The 15,349-nt window shown below is 58.2% G+C and overlaps 1 protein-coding gene across 1 annotated transcript in view; it reads right to left on the bottom strand.

The window, feature by feature from the left end:
* The window catches only part of MYO15A (myosin XVA), a gene marked incomplete at its 5' end in the record, with an annotated part of 51,149 nt that overhangs the window by 24,312 nt on the left and 11,488 nt on the right, over positions 1–15,349 (bottom strand). The window contains 27 exons of the mRNA XM_082708523.1: positions 221–315; positions 422–573; positions 883–1,074; positions 1,282–1,354; positions 1,639–1,820; positions 3,170–3,405; positions 4,377–4,472; positions 4,963–5,093; positions 5,179–5,260; positions 5,357–5,410; positions 6,065–6,149; positions 6,654–6,829; positions 7,109–7,226; positions 7,497–7,621; positions 7,826–7,871; positions 7,986–8,134; positions 8,934–9,011; positions 9,638–9,763; positions 10,213–10,344; positions 10,770–10,865; positions 11,101–11,224; positions 11,315–11,373; positions 11,832–11,945; positions 13,232–13,393; positions 13,829–13,942; positions 15,031–15,094; positions 15,222–15,325. Coding sequence (XP_082564649.1) covers positions 221–315; positions 422–573; positions 883–1,074; positions 1,282–1,354; positions 1,639–1,820; positions 3,170–3,405; positions 4,377–4,472; positions 4,963–5,093; positions 5,179–5,260; positions 5,357–5,410; positions 6,065–6,149; positions 6,654–6,829; positions 7,109–7,226; positions 7,497–7,621; positions 7,826–7,871; positions 7,986–8,134; positions 8,934–9,011; positions 9,638–9,763; positions 10,213–10,344; positions 10,770–10,865; positions 11,101–11,224; positions 11,315–11,373; positions 11,832–11,945; positions 13,232–13,393; positions 13,829–13,942; positions 15,031–15,094; positions 15,222–15,325 — 3,165 coding nt within the window. The remainder of the gene's footprint in view (positions 1–220; positions 316–421; positions 574–882; positions 1,075–1,281; positions 1,355–1,638; positions 1,821–3,169; positions 3,406–4,376; positions 4,473–4,962; positions 5,094–5,178; positions 5,261–5,356; positions 5,411–6,064; positions 6,150–6,653; positions 6,830–7,108; positions 7,227–7,496; positions 7,622–7,825; positions 7,872–7,985; positions 8,135–8,933; positions 9,012–9,637; positions 9,764–10,212; positions 10,345–10,769; positions 10,866–11,100; positions 11,225–11,314; positions 11,374–11,831; positions 11,946–13,231; positions 13,394–13,828; positions 13,943–15,030; positions 15,095–15,221; positions 15,326–15,349) is intronic.

The following is a 15,349-nucleotide window of genomic DNA, read 5'->3' as shown; positions in this document are numbered from 1 at the left end:
CACATCATGCCACGGAGGGGCTCCTGGAAGTTCCCAGAATGAGCAAGGGTGCCTGAGGGGGCTGGCTCCCACTGGAGGTGGAGGAGGGGCCCATGGGTCCTTCTGGGGTCAGCCTGGAGCATCTTGAGCCTCGGGGACACCCTCAGCCCTGGCTGTGAGATGCTCCTGAACCACCCTGTGGTCCCAGCTGTCTGCAAACACCACCCTCGCCAATCCCTACCGCATCCCCATAGGACAGCACGGGGTCGAAGAGGCTGTCCAGGTAGCCGTCCAGTCCCTTGTGGGGCACAGAGGGTTCTCCCGGGGTGTCTGAGTCTGGTTGGGAGGGTGGGGGACACAAAAGCCAAGTTCTTTTCTCCTGCTAATCTCCCCATTGCCTCCAGGATCCCTCCCCACCAGACAGTGGCCACTGCTGGCTGGCCTTGGTAGTTCGCTGTCCCTCTCTGGGTCCCATTTGTACCGTCCTCGTTGTGGCTGCAGTACCCATCGGAGTCAGCTACTCTGGCCACGTGTCCCTGGGCCTGGGGCCTGGTGGCTGTGTCCTCATCCGAGTCCCAGCTGTTCCCAAACAACCTGTAGGGAAGGGGGCCCTGGAGCAGCTCCCCTCCTACAAGATCGTGGCTCTCCCTGAATCACCCCCCAATCCCACCACCATGTTCTCTCTGGGCTCTGGAAATGGGTGACTCCCTCCCTTTAAAGGTGGGACCTGGAGAGGGCAGCAGAACATCGGGCTCTTGATCTTGGGATAGTGAGTGCGAGACCACGTTGGGTGTAGAAGTTGCTTAAAGCTTAGGTTTAGAACTCAGCTCTGAACCAGCAGCTGGGAGAAAAACCGTGTGCGAGGAGAGGCCATCTGCGTGAAGGGCCCGGGTAGCCACCTACGCTCTGGGGCCTCCCCTGTCGGCCACAGGCCCTTCTGCACCCACGATGAAGTAGGACTTCTGTCTCGGGAAGTCCCGGAGCAGCTCGAGGTTGGACACCAGGTCCAGCACATAGTCGTGGCCTGCCAGCTCTGCCCACTGGACCCCATGCCTCATGGCCACCGTCCAGCCCCGCCAGCCGTCTGCCAGGCCCCTGGAGACAGTACATGGAGGAGCAGGGATGAGGGGCGGAGCCAAAAGGTACTGTCTGGAGAAACCATGGAACATGAGCCAGACCCTAAGCATGACCAGAGTGGACCCCATGGTGGGGGGAGGGGTTGTCTGGTCTCCTGCTCCTCCCCCTCCCTCCTTCTGCACCAGCCTTGGGTGCCTTCCAGGGTGGGGCCTTCCAGGAGCCAACCTGTGCCGCAGAATGTCTCCAGCCACCTCTTCCCCCGTACTCCAGGAGTGCACCGGGCAGGAGAACTGGTCGCCTGGGGCAGATGCTGGGTTCAGCCAGGATGCATCGGCGGCCCAGGCCTGCTCCTTCCCTGCCTGCTTGCCCGCTCTTGTCCTGGACGCTGGATCTGCACCCTCCTGGCCCCCGCTCCCTTCCCCCATTCCAGGTCCTGACCTCTCTCCTAAGACACACCCAGAGGGCCCCTCCCCAGCATCTCCTGATCCCTGGGGCGCACTGGGGCCTGCTGACTCCAGTGGCCCCTCTGGAGGGAGAGAGGGACTAGGGAAGGCAGCTCGTGGTGGGGAGAGGACAGCTCACCATTGAAGCAGCCCACGTCCAGCGCCATGCTGGCCTTCTCCTGGGTTGCTCTCCACTCGAGCTGGGTTGGCGGGAAGGTGCGGGCCACCCCAGAACCCTGCTGTTGGCCTTGGCCCATGGCCTGCATGAGCCGGTGCTGACACACAGCCTGGAAGCCATTCTGCCCGTGATCAGACACAAACCTGATGGGCAGGGGAGTTGGAGCCAGGATGAAGAGGGGACTGTGGCTAGATAGAGGGGGATTCTAAGTCTAATCTGAGGGAGGCCTAGGCTAGCCCAGAGCTGTGAGGTGAAACTGACAAGGCCCCAGCTCTGAGGCTGGCTCGGAAGGGTCCCCGGCTATAGTCCAGAGCTCTGGGATGACACTGAAGGGGTCCCTTGAGAGCCCAGAGTCCCAGGACTAAGCTGAAAGGGTCCCAGGCTAACCAGAAGTATCTTTAGCCAGCACAGAGGTCCAACGAAAGGCCAAACAGGTTCCAGGAAGGCCCACCAAAGCTTGTTGGAGCAAAACGTCATTGACAAGGTGGGCTCTGCAGCAGGGTGTGGGCAAGAATGCGGACTCTGAACACTCTTCCCATCCCTTCACCAAGCCTCCCATGGGGTCATCTGCCCCCTCTGAGCCCGCCTCCAGCTTCTTATCCATACAAGAGATGGCCGAAAGGGTTCAACTTGACCCAGGCCCAATCAGACTGATCCCCTCCAGAGGTAGGTGCCCCACATACGTGGCTCTCTGGCTCCTTCCCTCCCTGCTGCTGGAACAGCCGTGGAGCAGGCCCACGGTGGCCGCAAGAGGGAACCCAGAGCTGTGCCCACAGGAAGCCCCAGACAGGCAGGCAGTGGTCCTAACCTGCTGCCCCAGCTTCCCAAGACTGACCCTCTGAGCTGCCCACTGACCCTCTGAGCAGAAGTGGCCCTGCACACTGAGGCTCACAGCCCCCAACCCATTGGTCCTGTTACCAATGCTAATTCACAGGTGAGGAAAGAGACTCAGAGAAGGGCATTGACTTGCCCCAGGTCACACAGCAGGGAAGTATCAGAGCTGGGCTTTGCACCCGGGGCCTGCCTGAGCTCGCTCTTTTGCAAATCACCTTTCTCACCTGGCATCATCATTGTCATCAGCATCACCAATATGATCAGGATGCCAACAAGACCTACACCCACACACCACATCCAGTATTCTATAGGTTGAACCTGGGATTTGAACCCCGACTGTCGTGTGTCCAGCCTCTCCACTCCTAACTACCTGGCCCTTTTCCCATGTCATGACAGATCAGCGCCTTTTCCCCAAATTCCCCAGACCCTGGTCTCAGCCATCGTCTGAGTTTTGCCTGAGCCCTACCCTCCAGAGTGAACACCTGCAGTCGTTTCTGGCTCGAGCCCGGTGGAGACAGAGACCAGCCTCTGGTCCAGCCCCAGTGCCTGAGCTTCCCAGCACAGAGACCTCACTCCCGCCCGGCCTGACCTCTTACATCCCGCCCCAGGGTCCTCATGCCCACATCACCATCCTCATGCCCTGGCCGGGTCCACTCACTTGAGCAGGTACTTGTTCAGGCGCGAGGAAGGTGCAAAGCCGCCAAGGCAGGTAGCCAGTAAGAACCAGCCACGCTCGACATTGTGGGCACTGGGGTTGCGCCACACCTGGTTTGCCAGCTGCGCCAGGATCTCGTCCCGGAGTTCAGGTATCGCCAGCCCCTTGTGCACGATGTAGTTCCCGAAGACATTTTCCTGGGCACCATACAGGTGGGGGTCGCCCATGAAACGCAGGATCTAGGCCACAAACAGACTCTCCTGGGCCTCTTGGAAGGTGGTTCCTGCCAGGGTCCCACCACCCCCAACACGCACCCCTCTCCCATCCTTTCCCCATGTTCCTGGAAAGCCCAGATAACAGCCCCCTGTGTCACAGTATAATTGCCATGCCCCGTGCCAAATGACCAGGCGATTTGTGCCAACTACGATAAAGGTCGGGATCCCAAGTGCATTCTGACTTTCTCTCATGCTCATGAAGCTTCCACGAGCACTTTCCATATAGCCCCAGCTCTAGCCTGCATCCCTGGCCTCCAGCCAGCCCCCACCTCCTGCTCCAGGCCCCAGAGAGCACTCTATAACAACCACATCTGACCAAGCACCTTCCTTGGTTTCCCAGGGCCCTTGGAATGAACTCCAAGCTCCAGATCTGGCAGACAGGCCCTTGGGACCCCTCCCTGCCTCTGCCCTTCTGACTTTCACCAACTGATGTGTTGACATCAAGTTTTTCTTCTCTCTGTGCCTTCTCCATCTGTCTCAGCTAGCAGACTCTGAGCTCAAATGATGCACCCCCCCCCAACCCCACACTTTCCCCCCAAGAAGCCCTCTCTGATTCTGTCCATCCAGAACGGGATTAGGGCTCCAGTCAGACTTCCTGGCCTCTGTGCCCAACCTCTGTCCATGCTAATCGTCACTGGTCAGGTGTACTCTGCCTTCTCCCTCGGACTAGGAAGGCCTCGAGGAGAGGAACCAGATCTATTCTTGGTGTCCCTGGGAAGCTCTTTGCCAGGAAGACGGCTGGGAGAAGAAAGTCTCCCAATCCCCCGAGTGGGATTAGCCCTAGCCCAGAGTGGAGCCCAGATTCCATCCCACACCAGAAGTCTTTTCTCCAAAGAAGAGCCCCGGGCTAAATGGCCTGGGCTAGTGGAGGACCGAGGATAGCAAAAGGAGCCTCACAGCCTGAGACTTCAAAGGCGGCCTGGGCGGACCCTTACCAGCTTGAAGACGCTCACGGCTTCCGCGTGGCACTCTGTTGGCAGCCGCGTGAGGGGTGTCCTCAGGGGCACTGTCAGCATCCCGAAGGCAGGTTCCTGTGGACACAGGGCGGGGCATGGGGACCGAGCTGGGGCTTGTGGGCACATCTGGATACACTGCTCTGTGCCAGGGAGGGGGACAAGAGCCAGAGAGCTATGGGCTCCTTTCCCCAGGGTGTGGATGAGGCTACTGAGGCCTGAAAGGGGGCAGACCATGGCCATCAGCAAGCTGGGAGTGGAGACCATCTAAGCGTCCTGGAGAGTCGGAAATGAAAAACGGGATGATGTCCCGTGGCTCGACCGGTTGTTAGACATTTGAAATAGTTCCAACTGGTGGGCAAACAGCCACTTCCTAAGCCCCCGAGGGCCCCCACTTCCGTCTAGCCCTCCCCCGCAGCCCCCAGCCTCCTCATGATCCAGCAACTCAAGGGCTCATACCCCACGCCGCAGGGCACGGCCAGGAGCCTGCCCCAGGCTGACATCAGTGTGGCTTCTCGTCTGTCAGTGCCCACTGGCCAGGGCCACGTGGGACCACGCCAGCTTTTACCTTAAAGTGGCATCGGACAAACTTGGCCATGGGGTAGTTGTTGATATCCAGGGGCAGTGTGACACGGGGTTCAGCCTGGAGCCGGGGAGTCCGCACAGGGGCCACCCGGGGCACCTGAGCTGCTCTGAGGCCTGTGGAGAGAGGGAGGTTGTTGGGCACCAGAGTCCAGCACTCACCCACACCCACCCCCCACCCCAGGGTCCAGCACTCACGGACCTGCCACGGCTTGTAAGAGTCCTGCCAGCTCAGCAGGTACCTCCAGGTGCCCCACAGCTATCACCTCCCGCTTGCTCAGCTCCTGGAGGGACAGCCCCGAGTGAGGGGCAGGCCCGCCACAACGCCCGCCAGCCAGCCTCCCTTCTTACCCCTGCTGCCACCCAGCGCCCACACCCACCTCCAACTCCCGGAGCCGCGCCTCCTCCGCCCGGAGCCTCCGCTCTGCCCTCAGCTGCAGGAGAGCAGATGGTCAAGGCAGGGGAATGGTGGGCAGAGGCGACGGCAGGCCCCAGGCTGGGGGCAGCCTGAGCCGGCTCCCAGAGGGTGGCTGGCGCCTTGCAGGCGGCAGAGGGAGGCAAAGATATGGCCGGAGAAACAGGAAGGGAAGAGCGAGAGACAGAGACACCAGGCAGAGGGAGTAATACTTGGGAGAAAGGGAAAGACCCATAGGTGGTCCCCTCCTCTCCCTTCACAAAGCCTTCAGTAGAAGCCGGGTAGTTCTTCAAGGCTTTGGGACTACATTTGTCCTTTGCATCGTTGGTTTATATGACAACAGGCCAAGACAGGCATTGAAGTAAAAGGAAAACTGTATCTAGGGCGACTTCAGTCGACAAATTCTGTCATACCCGACGACTGAAGGCCTTGCTGTGAACCCGGCACAGGCCAAATCCTTCATGAGCAAGATCTCACGGAACCCCCTCCACAACCCCTGGGGAAGGCGGGTAAAGTGAGGATGGGCAAGGTCAAGGTCACAGCTAGCGAGTGGCAGAGTGGGCATTGGAACCCAGGACTGTGTGAGGCCAGTAGTCCCCTCCTGGGTGCTAAGTGCCTCCTCCCTCCCGCTGCCGCCTGGTTCCCTGGAGCAGGTGGAGGGGCCGGCCTGCACCTTGAGGTAATGACGGTGGTTCATGTATGTGTGCACCAGGGACCGGAATTTCACCAGGTTCCTCCTCATCTGCTGATACCGCTGCCTGGAGGGAGTGGGGGGATGGGTGGGTGGAAAGAAGTGTGTGGGGGAGGGAATGGGGCAGGCAGGGGTTGGGATCACCAGGTGGCCAAGGTGCAGAGATGCCCACACCAGCCCGGCCAGGATATCAGCACCCAGGGTTCAGTATGGGAGCCCTGTACAGCTCAGAGAGGGGCAGTGACTTGGCCAAGGTCACACAGCCAATTAAGTGGCAGGGCCTGGACCACACTGCTGGGAGCAGGACCACACTGCTGGGAGCAGGCCCACCCCAATGGGTTGTCCTCCCAGGGCTCCTAAGATGCAGACTGGGGCCCCTCTTGGCTGGAGAGATCAGGAGGGCCATGGGTTCGGTGGGCAGGACGGCCCAAGGCAGAGCCATAGTGGGAACATCCTACTGGCTGAGGCTCAGCTCTTACTTGCACGCCTCGGGGCCAGGGAGCTTCGTCGTCGTACCCTCCCCCCCACCCCGCCCCGCTCCGGGGAGCCCTGCCCCGGGAGGGCAGGGTACCTGGCCAGGTAGCCCCGGGCCCGGCTCTGCAGCAGGACGATCTTGCGCCGCAGCGAGCGGAAGCGCCGGCGGATGAGGAAGCCGCGGAGGCAGCGCTGCAGGGTGAGGGCCGCCAGGTGCAGGACGCGCTCCCGCATGCTCTCCAGCAGCTGGTGCAGGTGCTCCTTGAGGAACAGCTGTGGAGGGCAGGCGGCCATGAGGGTCTCCCGGGAGGCAGCGGGGGAGGACCAGCTGGGGTGGGTGCGGGGCGGGCTGAGCTCGGAGAGGTGGGAAGAGCTGCGACCGGGAACCGGGTGGAGAGCCCGGCCCGAGTAACGGTCCCCAGACGGGACCAAGCCCCACCGCGCTGCTCTCTGGGTCAGGAATGTTCGGTCGCGCCGTTTCTCATTCCATCGTCTCACTCTGAAGCCCCTGAACTTGTGGCTTCCAGGGGCGGCGCGTGGGGTGGGGCTCACCTTGCTGACCCCGACGCGGTACATACTCGGCAGGACCGTGCACAGGCGGCTCAGCACGGACACGCACATGTCCCCGCTGGCTGGCAGGTTGTGCTTGAGGGCCACGAGACAGCGGTACCTAAGGTTCCCGTGGAATAAGACACTTTACTGCCACCTGCTGGAAACTTGTAATAGCTTCAAATTACTCCTAGAACCTACACACACACAGGCGGTGAAACTAGGAAAAAATGCGGAAGGATAAATCTGCTCTGTGATAGCTGGCCGATGATGAGCTTGGGTGGTGAACAACCTGAGCAACTGTGCATGGCAGGCTGCGTCTTGCCTGGGTTCTGGGGCCGCGGGGGAGCTGAAGGATCTGTGGAGCTCAGGAACCACCCCACTGCGGTACCTGTCAATGAACACCTGGAAGGGCAGACGCACTGGAAAGCCCTCTTTGCGGATTCGCACAGTCTCCAGCACCCCCGAGTAGCGCAGCTGCGCCATAACCACGTCTGGCTCAAAGAGGCCTGGCTCCTGTAAGAACGGCCCAGATAGGGAGTTTGCACACCAGTCCACCCATGTGCCCCAGGCACTAGCAGTTACAAACAGTCCCCACAGTGGGCTGGGCAGATGGAGGCCCAGAGAGGGGGCGGGAGGGGGCCTGCATCCGCCCAGCCCGGCACAGCCACTTGCCCCAGGTCACACATCATGGGGAAGAGGATTTGGCTCTTCACATACCTTCTTGTGGTTGGGCTTCAGGCACCGTACGAACAAGGGGTTACACCTGCGCAGGGGCAGGAGGACGGCCATGTGAGGTCCCAGAGAGGGAAGTGTTGACCATAAAGGTGGTGGTGTGGGTCAGAGGTGAAGCTGGATGCCCACCCCACTACATGCTCACCTCTCCATCTTTTCTACCAGATCCAGGAGCGACTGTTGGAACTTAGCGGCCACTGTGTGTGCCTTGTGGAGCCGGGTGACAGAGCTGCTCTGGCCCAGGCGCTGAGGGGCAGCCTGTGGGGCGTGGCTGGAGAAGAGGTGTGCCACCACCTGAGCAGGGGTGGGCAGCAGGCCGGGGCAGTGGTCCAGGTGCCGAGAAACAGGGAGACACGGCAGGGTAGGGGCCGAGAGACAGAAACAAGGAAACAGAGGTTGGTGGTGAGACCGGGGTGGGGGGAAAAAGGAGTTAAAAACAAAATGAGCCAAATCTCCAGACCACAGGGATCAGAAAACCACCTCCTTGGGCCCCTGCCCTCTCTGCAAGGCCCCTGTCCTCCTGGACCACACCCCTCTCAAGTCAAGGTGCTCAGCACCTTCCAAGTGACCTGTCTTGTGGTCGGGCTGACTTTTTTCCTTCTGTCTGACTGTGCAGCTGATCCTGAGGTGACCTTCCACACACATGGTCATGAACTCTGGCAATAACCTCAGCAGGGTGTCCATTTGACAGAGAAGAAGGTGGACACCCAGGGAATGGGGGAGGGTGTCTGGAAACAACAGGGCTATTTGGGAAAACTGCTCAGTGAAGGGACAGGGCAGGGCATGGCTGGGTGGGTAGGGCCGGGGGACAGGCAGGGTGATCCAGTGGGACCAGCTAAGGGCATGGCTCTTCAGGGGTCAGGACCAGCAATGGGAGAAAGTACAGAGCAAGGCAAGACTCTGGGTTAGGGCTGAGATCAGGGTCAGAGCCTGGCTGGACCTGGGGTGTGCGAGAGGCAGAGCCAGCACCTGGGTACCTAGGGGACCTCCCCATTTCCTGGACCGAGAGAGGGACCTGATGGTGGGCTGGTTGCTCTTGGAGTAGAGGGTGTGGGGGGTAGGGACAGAGCGGTAGGAGGTGAAGCTTGCTCACCCGCGTCCGGCTCCGCACAAAGAGATCCAGCACGTCCTGGCGCACCTGGTCGTGGTTCTTGTCTAGGAACTTGTGCACCTGCAAAGGGGTAACAAGGGGCAGCTTGGGTTGGAGCCCATGCAGCCTAGGGGCAGGGCAGAGGGATAACCTACCCCAGTGTGCTTCAGTCTGTCTGCTCCCCTCCTCCTTCCTTCTTCCCTACAATGGGTCAGGGGCTCTCTGTCCCTGCCCTTCCGGGCCTCTATCTCCCTATCTGTCCTAGAGAATAGGGGACCCTTCCCCCTCCTGTGGTCCCCTCCCCTTCTGCCCCCAATACCCTTCCCATCTTCCGGGGATGGGGCACCAGCCATAGCTTCATATAAACAGTCTGGGTCTTGGCCCCATCCTTGGTGGAGAACCCTGTCCTCTATCTGTCCTCCAGATGAGGAAAACGGGGCAGGGACATGTCTGAGATAACGACGGCATCAGCGTTGTTACTGGTAACAGCTACTCCTTATCACATTCAGCGCAGGAGATGGGCACTATCATTAGCCCCATTTTCCAGATGTCCCCACATAGGCTCAGAGAGGTAAAGCGGTTTGCCCAAGGTCACAAAGCTGAGGATCGGCAGGGGGCCAGAACTAGAACCAAGGGGGAGTGTCTGCAGCCCTTGGTGTGCTTGTGTCTCCAACTGCGGACGCTGTGCAGGCTGTCCTGGGTCTCACCTGATAGGTGACTTTGCCTGCGTAGTGCTTGATGGTGAACTCGGGCAGTGGCATTTTGGGCTTGGAGTAGAGCGGGTTGGCGCCGTGGTGGTAATGGCACTTCTGTAGAAATGTGTGGTCTGTGGCCTGCGGGCAGGCGGGGGTCAGCGGGTGCTCAGGGGAGCCGGGCACCCCATTCTGGGACTAGTGGCAAATCCTCCAGCCCAAACTGCTTCCGGGTGAGCGCTGGGGAGCAGCAAGTCACAGCTGCCCTCAGTGGCCCCACTGCCCTGACTGGGGAGGCTTAAGCGGAATCCCACCCTGGCTTGCATCTTCCAATCAAAGTCTGAGGTCCAGCCTCAAGGTCACCTCCTTCAGGAAGCCTTCCATAACTTCCCAGGCTGGTACCCTCTTCTGGACACCCACAGCCCCCTATCCAGCCTCCGTCACCCAGGTTGTGAATTGTAGGTTGGGTGCCCTGAGCTCCTGTCCCCCAGGCCAGAGCAGATAAGAAGGCAGGACCTGGGCCTGATGAGGCCATGAGGCTCAGAGACGTTGACCAACCTGACCAGGCTCACACAGCACCCATGGCTCACCTGGGGAAAGCAACACTGGTCATCGAGGATCCGCAGGATGCCGTAGGGCTTCAGCGAGATGAGGTTGATGCATGGCTGGTTGTCGGCAAAGGTGATCTCCCGCCAGTCGATCTGTTCCCGAATGTACTCCTCCTGTAGGCATACAGCGCTTAGCCTCCTTCCCCTGCCCAGGCTGCACCCACCCTGCCTCCTAGGCTGGAGCCCCGTGAAAGGGTCTGGCCAGGGGCACCTCTGCTCCCACAGAGAGCTCACTCCCCGGGAGGGCAACACGAACCATCTCTGTGTCCGGTTCCACCCTCCCCCTGGGACAGCCCTGCAGTGGGGGAGAAGGATCCCCCACAACACCAAGAGGGCTTTTGTCAGCTCAGCACCCAGCATCTTCTGTGTCCAGAGCACAAGCCTTCATGTGCTGGCCCCCGGCCCAGAACACCTTTCCCTCCCCTCCACCTGACCACTTCCAGTTTGCCCTTTGAGAACCAGTATTGCCCTGCCTGGCCCCAAGGAGGCCCACTGGCCCATCAGGAGGGGACATGAGTGCTCAGGGAGGCTCTGCACACCTGCTCCTCCTGGAAGACAATCTTGTTGAAAAGGTACTGAAGGTTCTCATTTGCATAGTTGATGCACAGCTGCTCGAAGCTGTTGAAGCTCAGGTCCTGCCAGGTGGGTGGTGAGGCTGGGCCGGCTCCCTCCTTGGCCAGTAGCCCACATGTCCCCACCCAGGGCCCCGGTCACTGGCCCCAGCTGCCCAGTGCCCTCCCTGCCTTCCACAGCCTCCGGGTGGTATGTGAAGGAGGAGAGAGGAGATGGCGGGGGGGGGGGGCTGTCAGCAGAGAAGGGAGGGAGAGCTGGCTTAATGTCCTCTGCCCCTCACCCAACGTGCAGCCCTACCTCAAAGCCATAGATATCCAGGATGGCTACGGACAGCGTGTCCTGCTGAGGGGACACCAGAGCGTTGACCCGGGCGATGAGCCAACCGAAGAGCAGTGCATACAACACCTTGGCGATGGCGTCCCTGGAGCAGAGATGGTGCTGGGACAGGTGGGAAGGTGCGGGGGTGGGGTGCAGGCATCTGGGGGTTAGGCAGGGAGGGGCAAGGCCTCACCTGGCATCCACAGCACTCTCCACAGTCAGTGGGGTGAAGATCTTCTCTCGCATTGTCTCCTGCAGAAGGATGAGGCCCTTGAATGGCAGCGGGCTGGCTGCCGCCTCCAGGTAGCCCCCGGGAGGATTGGGGGGAGCACGTGGAATAGAGCAGGAATGTTGGTGTGACTGGTCTCAGGCACATGGCTGGCCAGAGGTGGAATAAGACACCCTCACCCCCGCTTCTGCCTGACTATGCTGCGGGTGGGGGCAGGGCCACTGGTCTAAAGCGGAGACACATGCATAAGGCGACAGACCCAGCGAGATAGCTTTGGGAAGGGATGAAGGGCCAACAGTTGTGGGAGCCCCAGGGGAGGTAATGACCCACCCAGGGCTTAGGGGTGGCGCCTTGGATGGGGGATGCTTGCATCAGGTCTTGAAGGACTAGAAGGAATAGCATTCGAGGCAGAAGGAATAGCCCATACCATCCAGGTGCTTGGGGGGGGAGGCTCTGACAGCCCTGCAGTCCTGGGACTCACGGTCACTTTGAAGGTGATGGCCTTCTGAAGGCCCTCAGGGGAGATCTGGAGCAGCTCTGCCACGGCCTGGATCTCCCGGGCGCTCACCACCGAGGCCGTTTCCTGCGCATCTGTCTATATGCCAAATATCAACAGCAACATGCTTTAAACTACATAACTTGACTTAAAGTTCATGTAAAAAGCATAAATAAGCTAGAAAAAACAGGAAATTTCTGAGATAGAAGGGGAGTGGAGGAGCACAAGGAGATGTGTTATGAAGTTACAATAATTAAAGCACTGAGGGGGATTTTAGGGCCATCTGGGTGGCTCAGTAGTTAAGCGTCTGCCTTCGGCTCAAGTCATGATCTCAGGATCCTGGGATGGAGCTCCACATCGGGCTCCCTGCTCAGTGGGGGGCCTGCTTCTCCTTCTCCCTCTACTATTCACACACACTCTCTCTCTTTCTCAAAAAAATAAATAGAATCTTTAAAAAACAAATAAAACAGTGGGAAATAGACACACAATACATAAGTTAATAAAGCACAACAGGAAATGAAGAACTAGGCATAAATGTATGTGAGAATTTAGTACAAAATAAATTTCTATTTCTTGAATTACAGTATTAGTGTAACTGAGTAACCACATGAAAAAAAAAAAAAAAAAGGAACCAGATTCCTACTTCATGCTTTACTGGGATAAACTCCTGATGAACCGAAGATTAAATGTGAACACACACACACACACACACACACACACACACACCCTGTAACACATTTTGAAAAAGTGCTGGGTGAAAGCTGTTACAATTTTTTTTTTAAGATTTTGTTTATTCATTTGACAGAGATCAAAAGTAGGCAGAGAGGCAGGCAGATAGAGAGGGGGAAGCAGTCCCCCCACTGAGCAGGGAGCCTGATTTGGGGCTGGATCCTAGGACCCTGGGATCATGACCTGAGCCAAAGGCAGAGGTTTATCCCACTGAGCCGCCCAGGTGCCCCAGCTGTTACAATTTAGGGAGATAAGTCCCTCTCTAAAAATGATACAAAGTCTAAAATTTATACAAGAAAATGTTCCTAAATAAAATACCTGAAAATAATTCTAAAAACCTACACAGCAAAAAATAAAACAAAACAAAACCAACCAACCACCAAAGAAAGCGCCAAAACAAAACACCCTCGATACAAATCAAAATACAAATGACAAGCCAGAAAATATATTGGCAGTTTCCACCAGGAACCAAGAGTTGGTCTCCTTCTCATATATAAAAAGCTCTCATAAATCAATAAGAAAAAGAGGAGTGACCCCAATGGTTGGGGCAGGGGTGGGAGAGAGAACATATGAAATGCGCATGGCTTGCCCTGAAAGGCCAATATCCATGGCCCCCAAACCTCTGAGGAGAGGACCTGCAGGCTATGGGCTCTCACCTCATACTTCTCGAAGTAGACATTGCCCAGGTGCAGAATGGATGCCAAGATACGGAAGATGCTGTCCTGATCTTCACCGCTGAAGCCTAGCACCTCCATGGCGGCCAGAAGCCGGCGGAAGTCATCAGAGTCACTTTTCCCTGAGATCTCACAGTTCCCGCCCTGGGCAAGGGCAGGGGCGGGGGGTCAGGGACCCTGGGCAGGCACTCTAACTCTGTCCCACTCCCATGTATATACATTTGCTCATCTCATCCTCACTATAACCCTAAAACATGGTCTTATGCTGTCCCCATTTCACAGATGAGGAAACTGAGGCACAAAACCAGAAGTGCCGAAACTCCCAGCTGCTTATCTTTGTTTAGGTTGTAGAGAAATGAAGTCAGGTAGGCCTCCTCTACCCCCACTTTGGACGCCAAAGATGCATGTCACCTTGTTGTGATAAGACACACTTTAAATCCAAAGCTGTGCCCTCCCCCCGCCAATCCCCACCCCCTTCGCTGGCTATCAGGACACCATGAGCTGGTTCTCTCAGCCTGCCCAGGGTGATGGGGCAGGGATACCAGGCCTGGGGGCCCTCGGATGCCTGCCAGGGCTCACCTGGTTCAGGTAGTAGTAGGTCTCAGCCTCCTGTAGACTGAAGGCCTGTCGCAGCTGGGCGGGCAGTCCGGCCAGCAGCTCGTAGAAGATGTGGTAGTTCCTCTCATTTTTGGCCTGTAGCGGGGGTGGGCAGGGGCAGAGAAGGGAGCCACCCACCTTGGTGACCCCCCCCACACACATACGAGGCCAGGTGTGCCTGCCCATACAGATACAGGTGAGACCGGGCACCTGTGAGTAGTGAGCCCCCAGCCTGGCTCTGATTGGGGGTGGGTGCAGGGGCAGAGAAGCCCTGGAATGGTGGTAGGAAGGGGACTCTGGTCAGGATTTAATTTTGTTTGGAGGAATGAGACCAAGGTCTCATGTGTACGCTGGGCATACCCAGCTACTTGTACTGTGTCCAAGGCCTAGAGGTGCACATGTCGGGCCTCATAATGGTTTCTCAGCCTGGGGGGCTGAGCCCTAACTGCACCCCAGGCCCTCTTATTGGCCCTTGAGACCCAGTGGGGAACAAGAGACACAGAAGCCCTTGATATCCCACCTGCTAGCTGTGGAGATAGACACCCTGCCAACCGCTAGTGAAAATAAGACATGTTAGATAGAACAGAGTGCTCTGGAGAGAAATAAAGCAGGGAGGGGGTGGGAGTTCTGGGGGAGGGGTGGAGAGGGGCTGCATCTTTTTTTTTTTAAAGATTTTATTTATTTATTTTATGACAGAGATCATAAGTAGGCAGAGAGGCAGGCAGAGAAAGAGGAAGGGAAGCAGGCTCCCTGCCGAGCAGAGAACCCGACACGGGGATCATGACCTGAGCCGAAAGCAGGGGCTTTAACCCACCGAGCCACCCAAGTGGAGGGGCTGCATCTTAAATGGGGTAGCTTCCCCCAAGCAGGTACCATTTCAGGGGAGACTTGGAGGAGATGGGGGTTGGGTCACGTGAGTGTCTGGTGGGGAGGAGTGCTCAGAGAGAAGAAATCGTAGGTACAAAGGTCCTGAGGCAGGATCATGGGTGGTGTGCTTCGGGGACAAGAAGGTGTCAGTGTGGCTGTAGGGGGTGAGAGAGGAGAGGAGATCACATGCTCACACAGAAACATGTCTTTGTTCATTAATTCAACATTCCCCCAGCCCCACCAGGTGCGAGGCTCTGCATATCTGCCTACCCCCAGCCCCTCCCAGTGCACAAGGGCCCCTGGAGGTCCTTTCCCACCTGAAACACAATCCTGGATTTCTCAAGCAGGTACTGGGAGGTTATGGCACCAGAAATCATGCCCCTGGAAAGGGGGAGCTCAGTCAGCTTACGCAGGGTGGTGGCCGGCATGGGCTCTGAGGGGTTGCACTAAAACATGTGGTGCACCGCAAAATCTTGGGGCGGGGTCTTCCTACCACCATCCCACTTACCCTTCCAGAAAGACCTCCACAAACTTCCCAAAGCGGCTGGAGTTGTCGTTCCTGACGGTTTTGGCGTTACCGAAGGACTCCAAGAGGGGTGTTGCCTCCAGGATCTGGACCCCAGAAGATGCGGGAAT

Source organism: Mustela nivalis (genome assembly GCF_964662115.1).
Source record: "Mustela nivalis genome assembly, chromosome: 17".
Taxonomy (NCBI): domain Eukaryota; kingdom Metazoa; phylum Chordata; class Mammalia; order Carnivora; family Mustelidae; genus Mustela; species Mustela nivalis.
The sequence above is the reverse complement of the archived record's forward strand: the minus strand, read 5'-3'. Positions and strand labels throughout refer to the sequence as shown.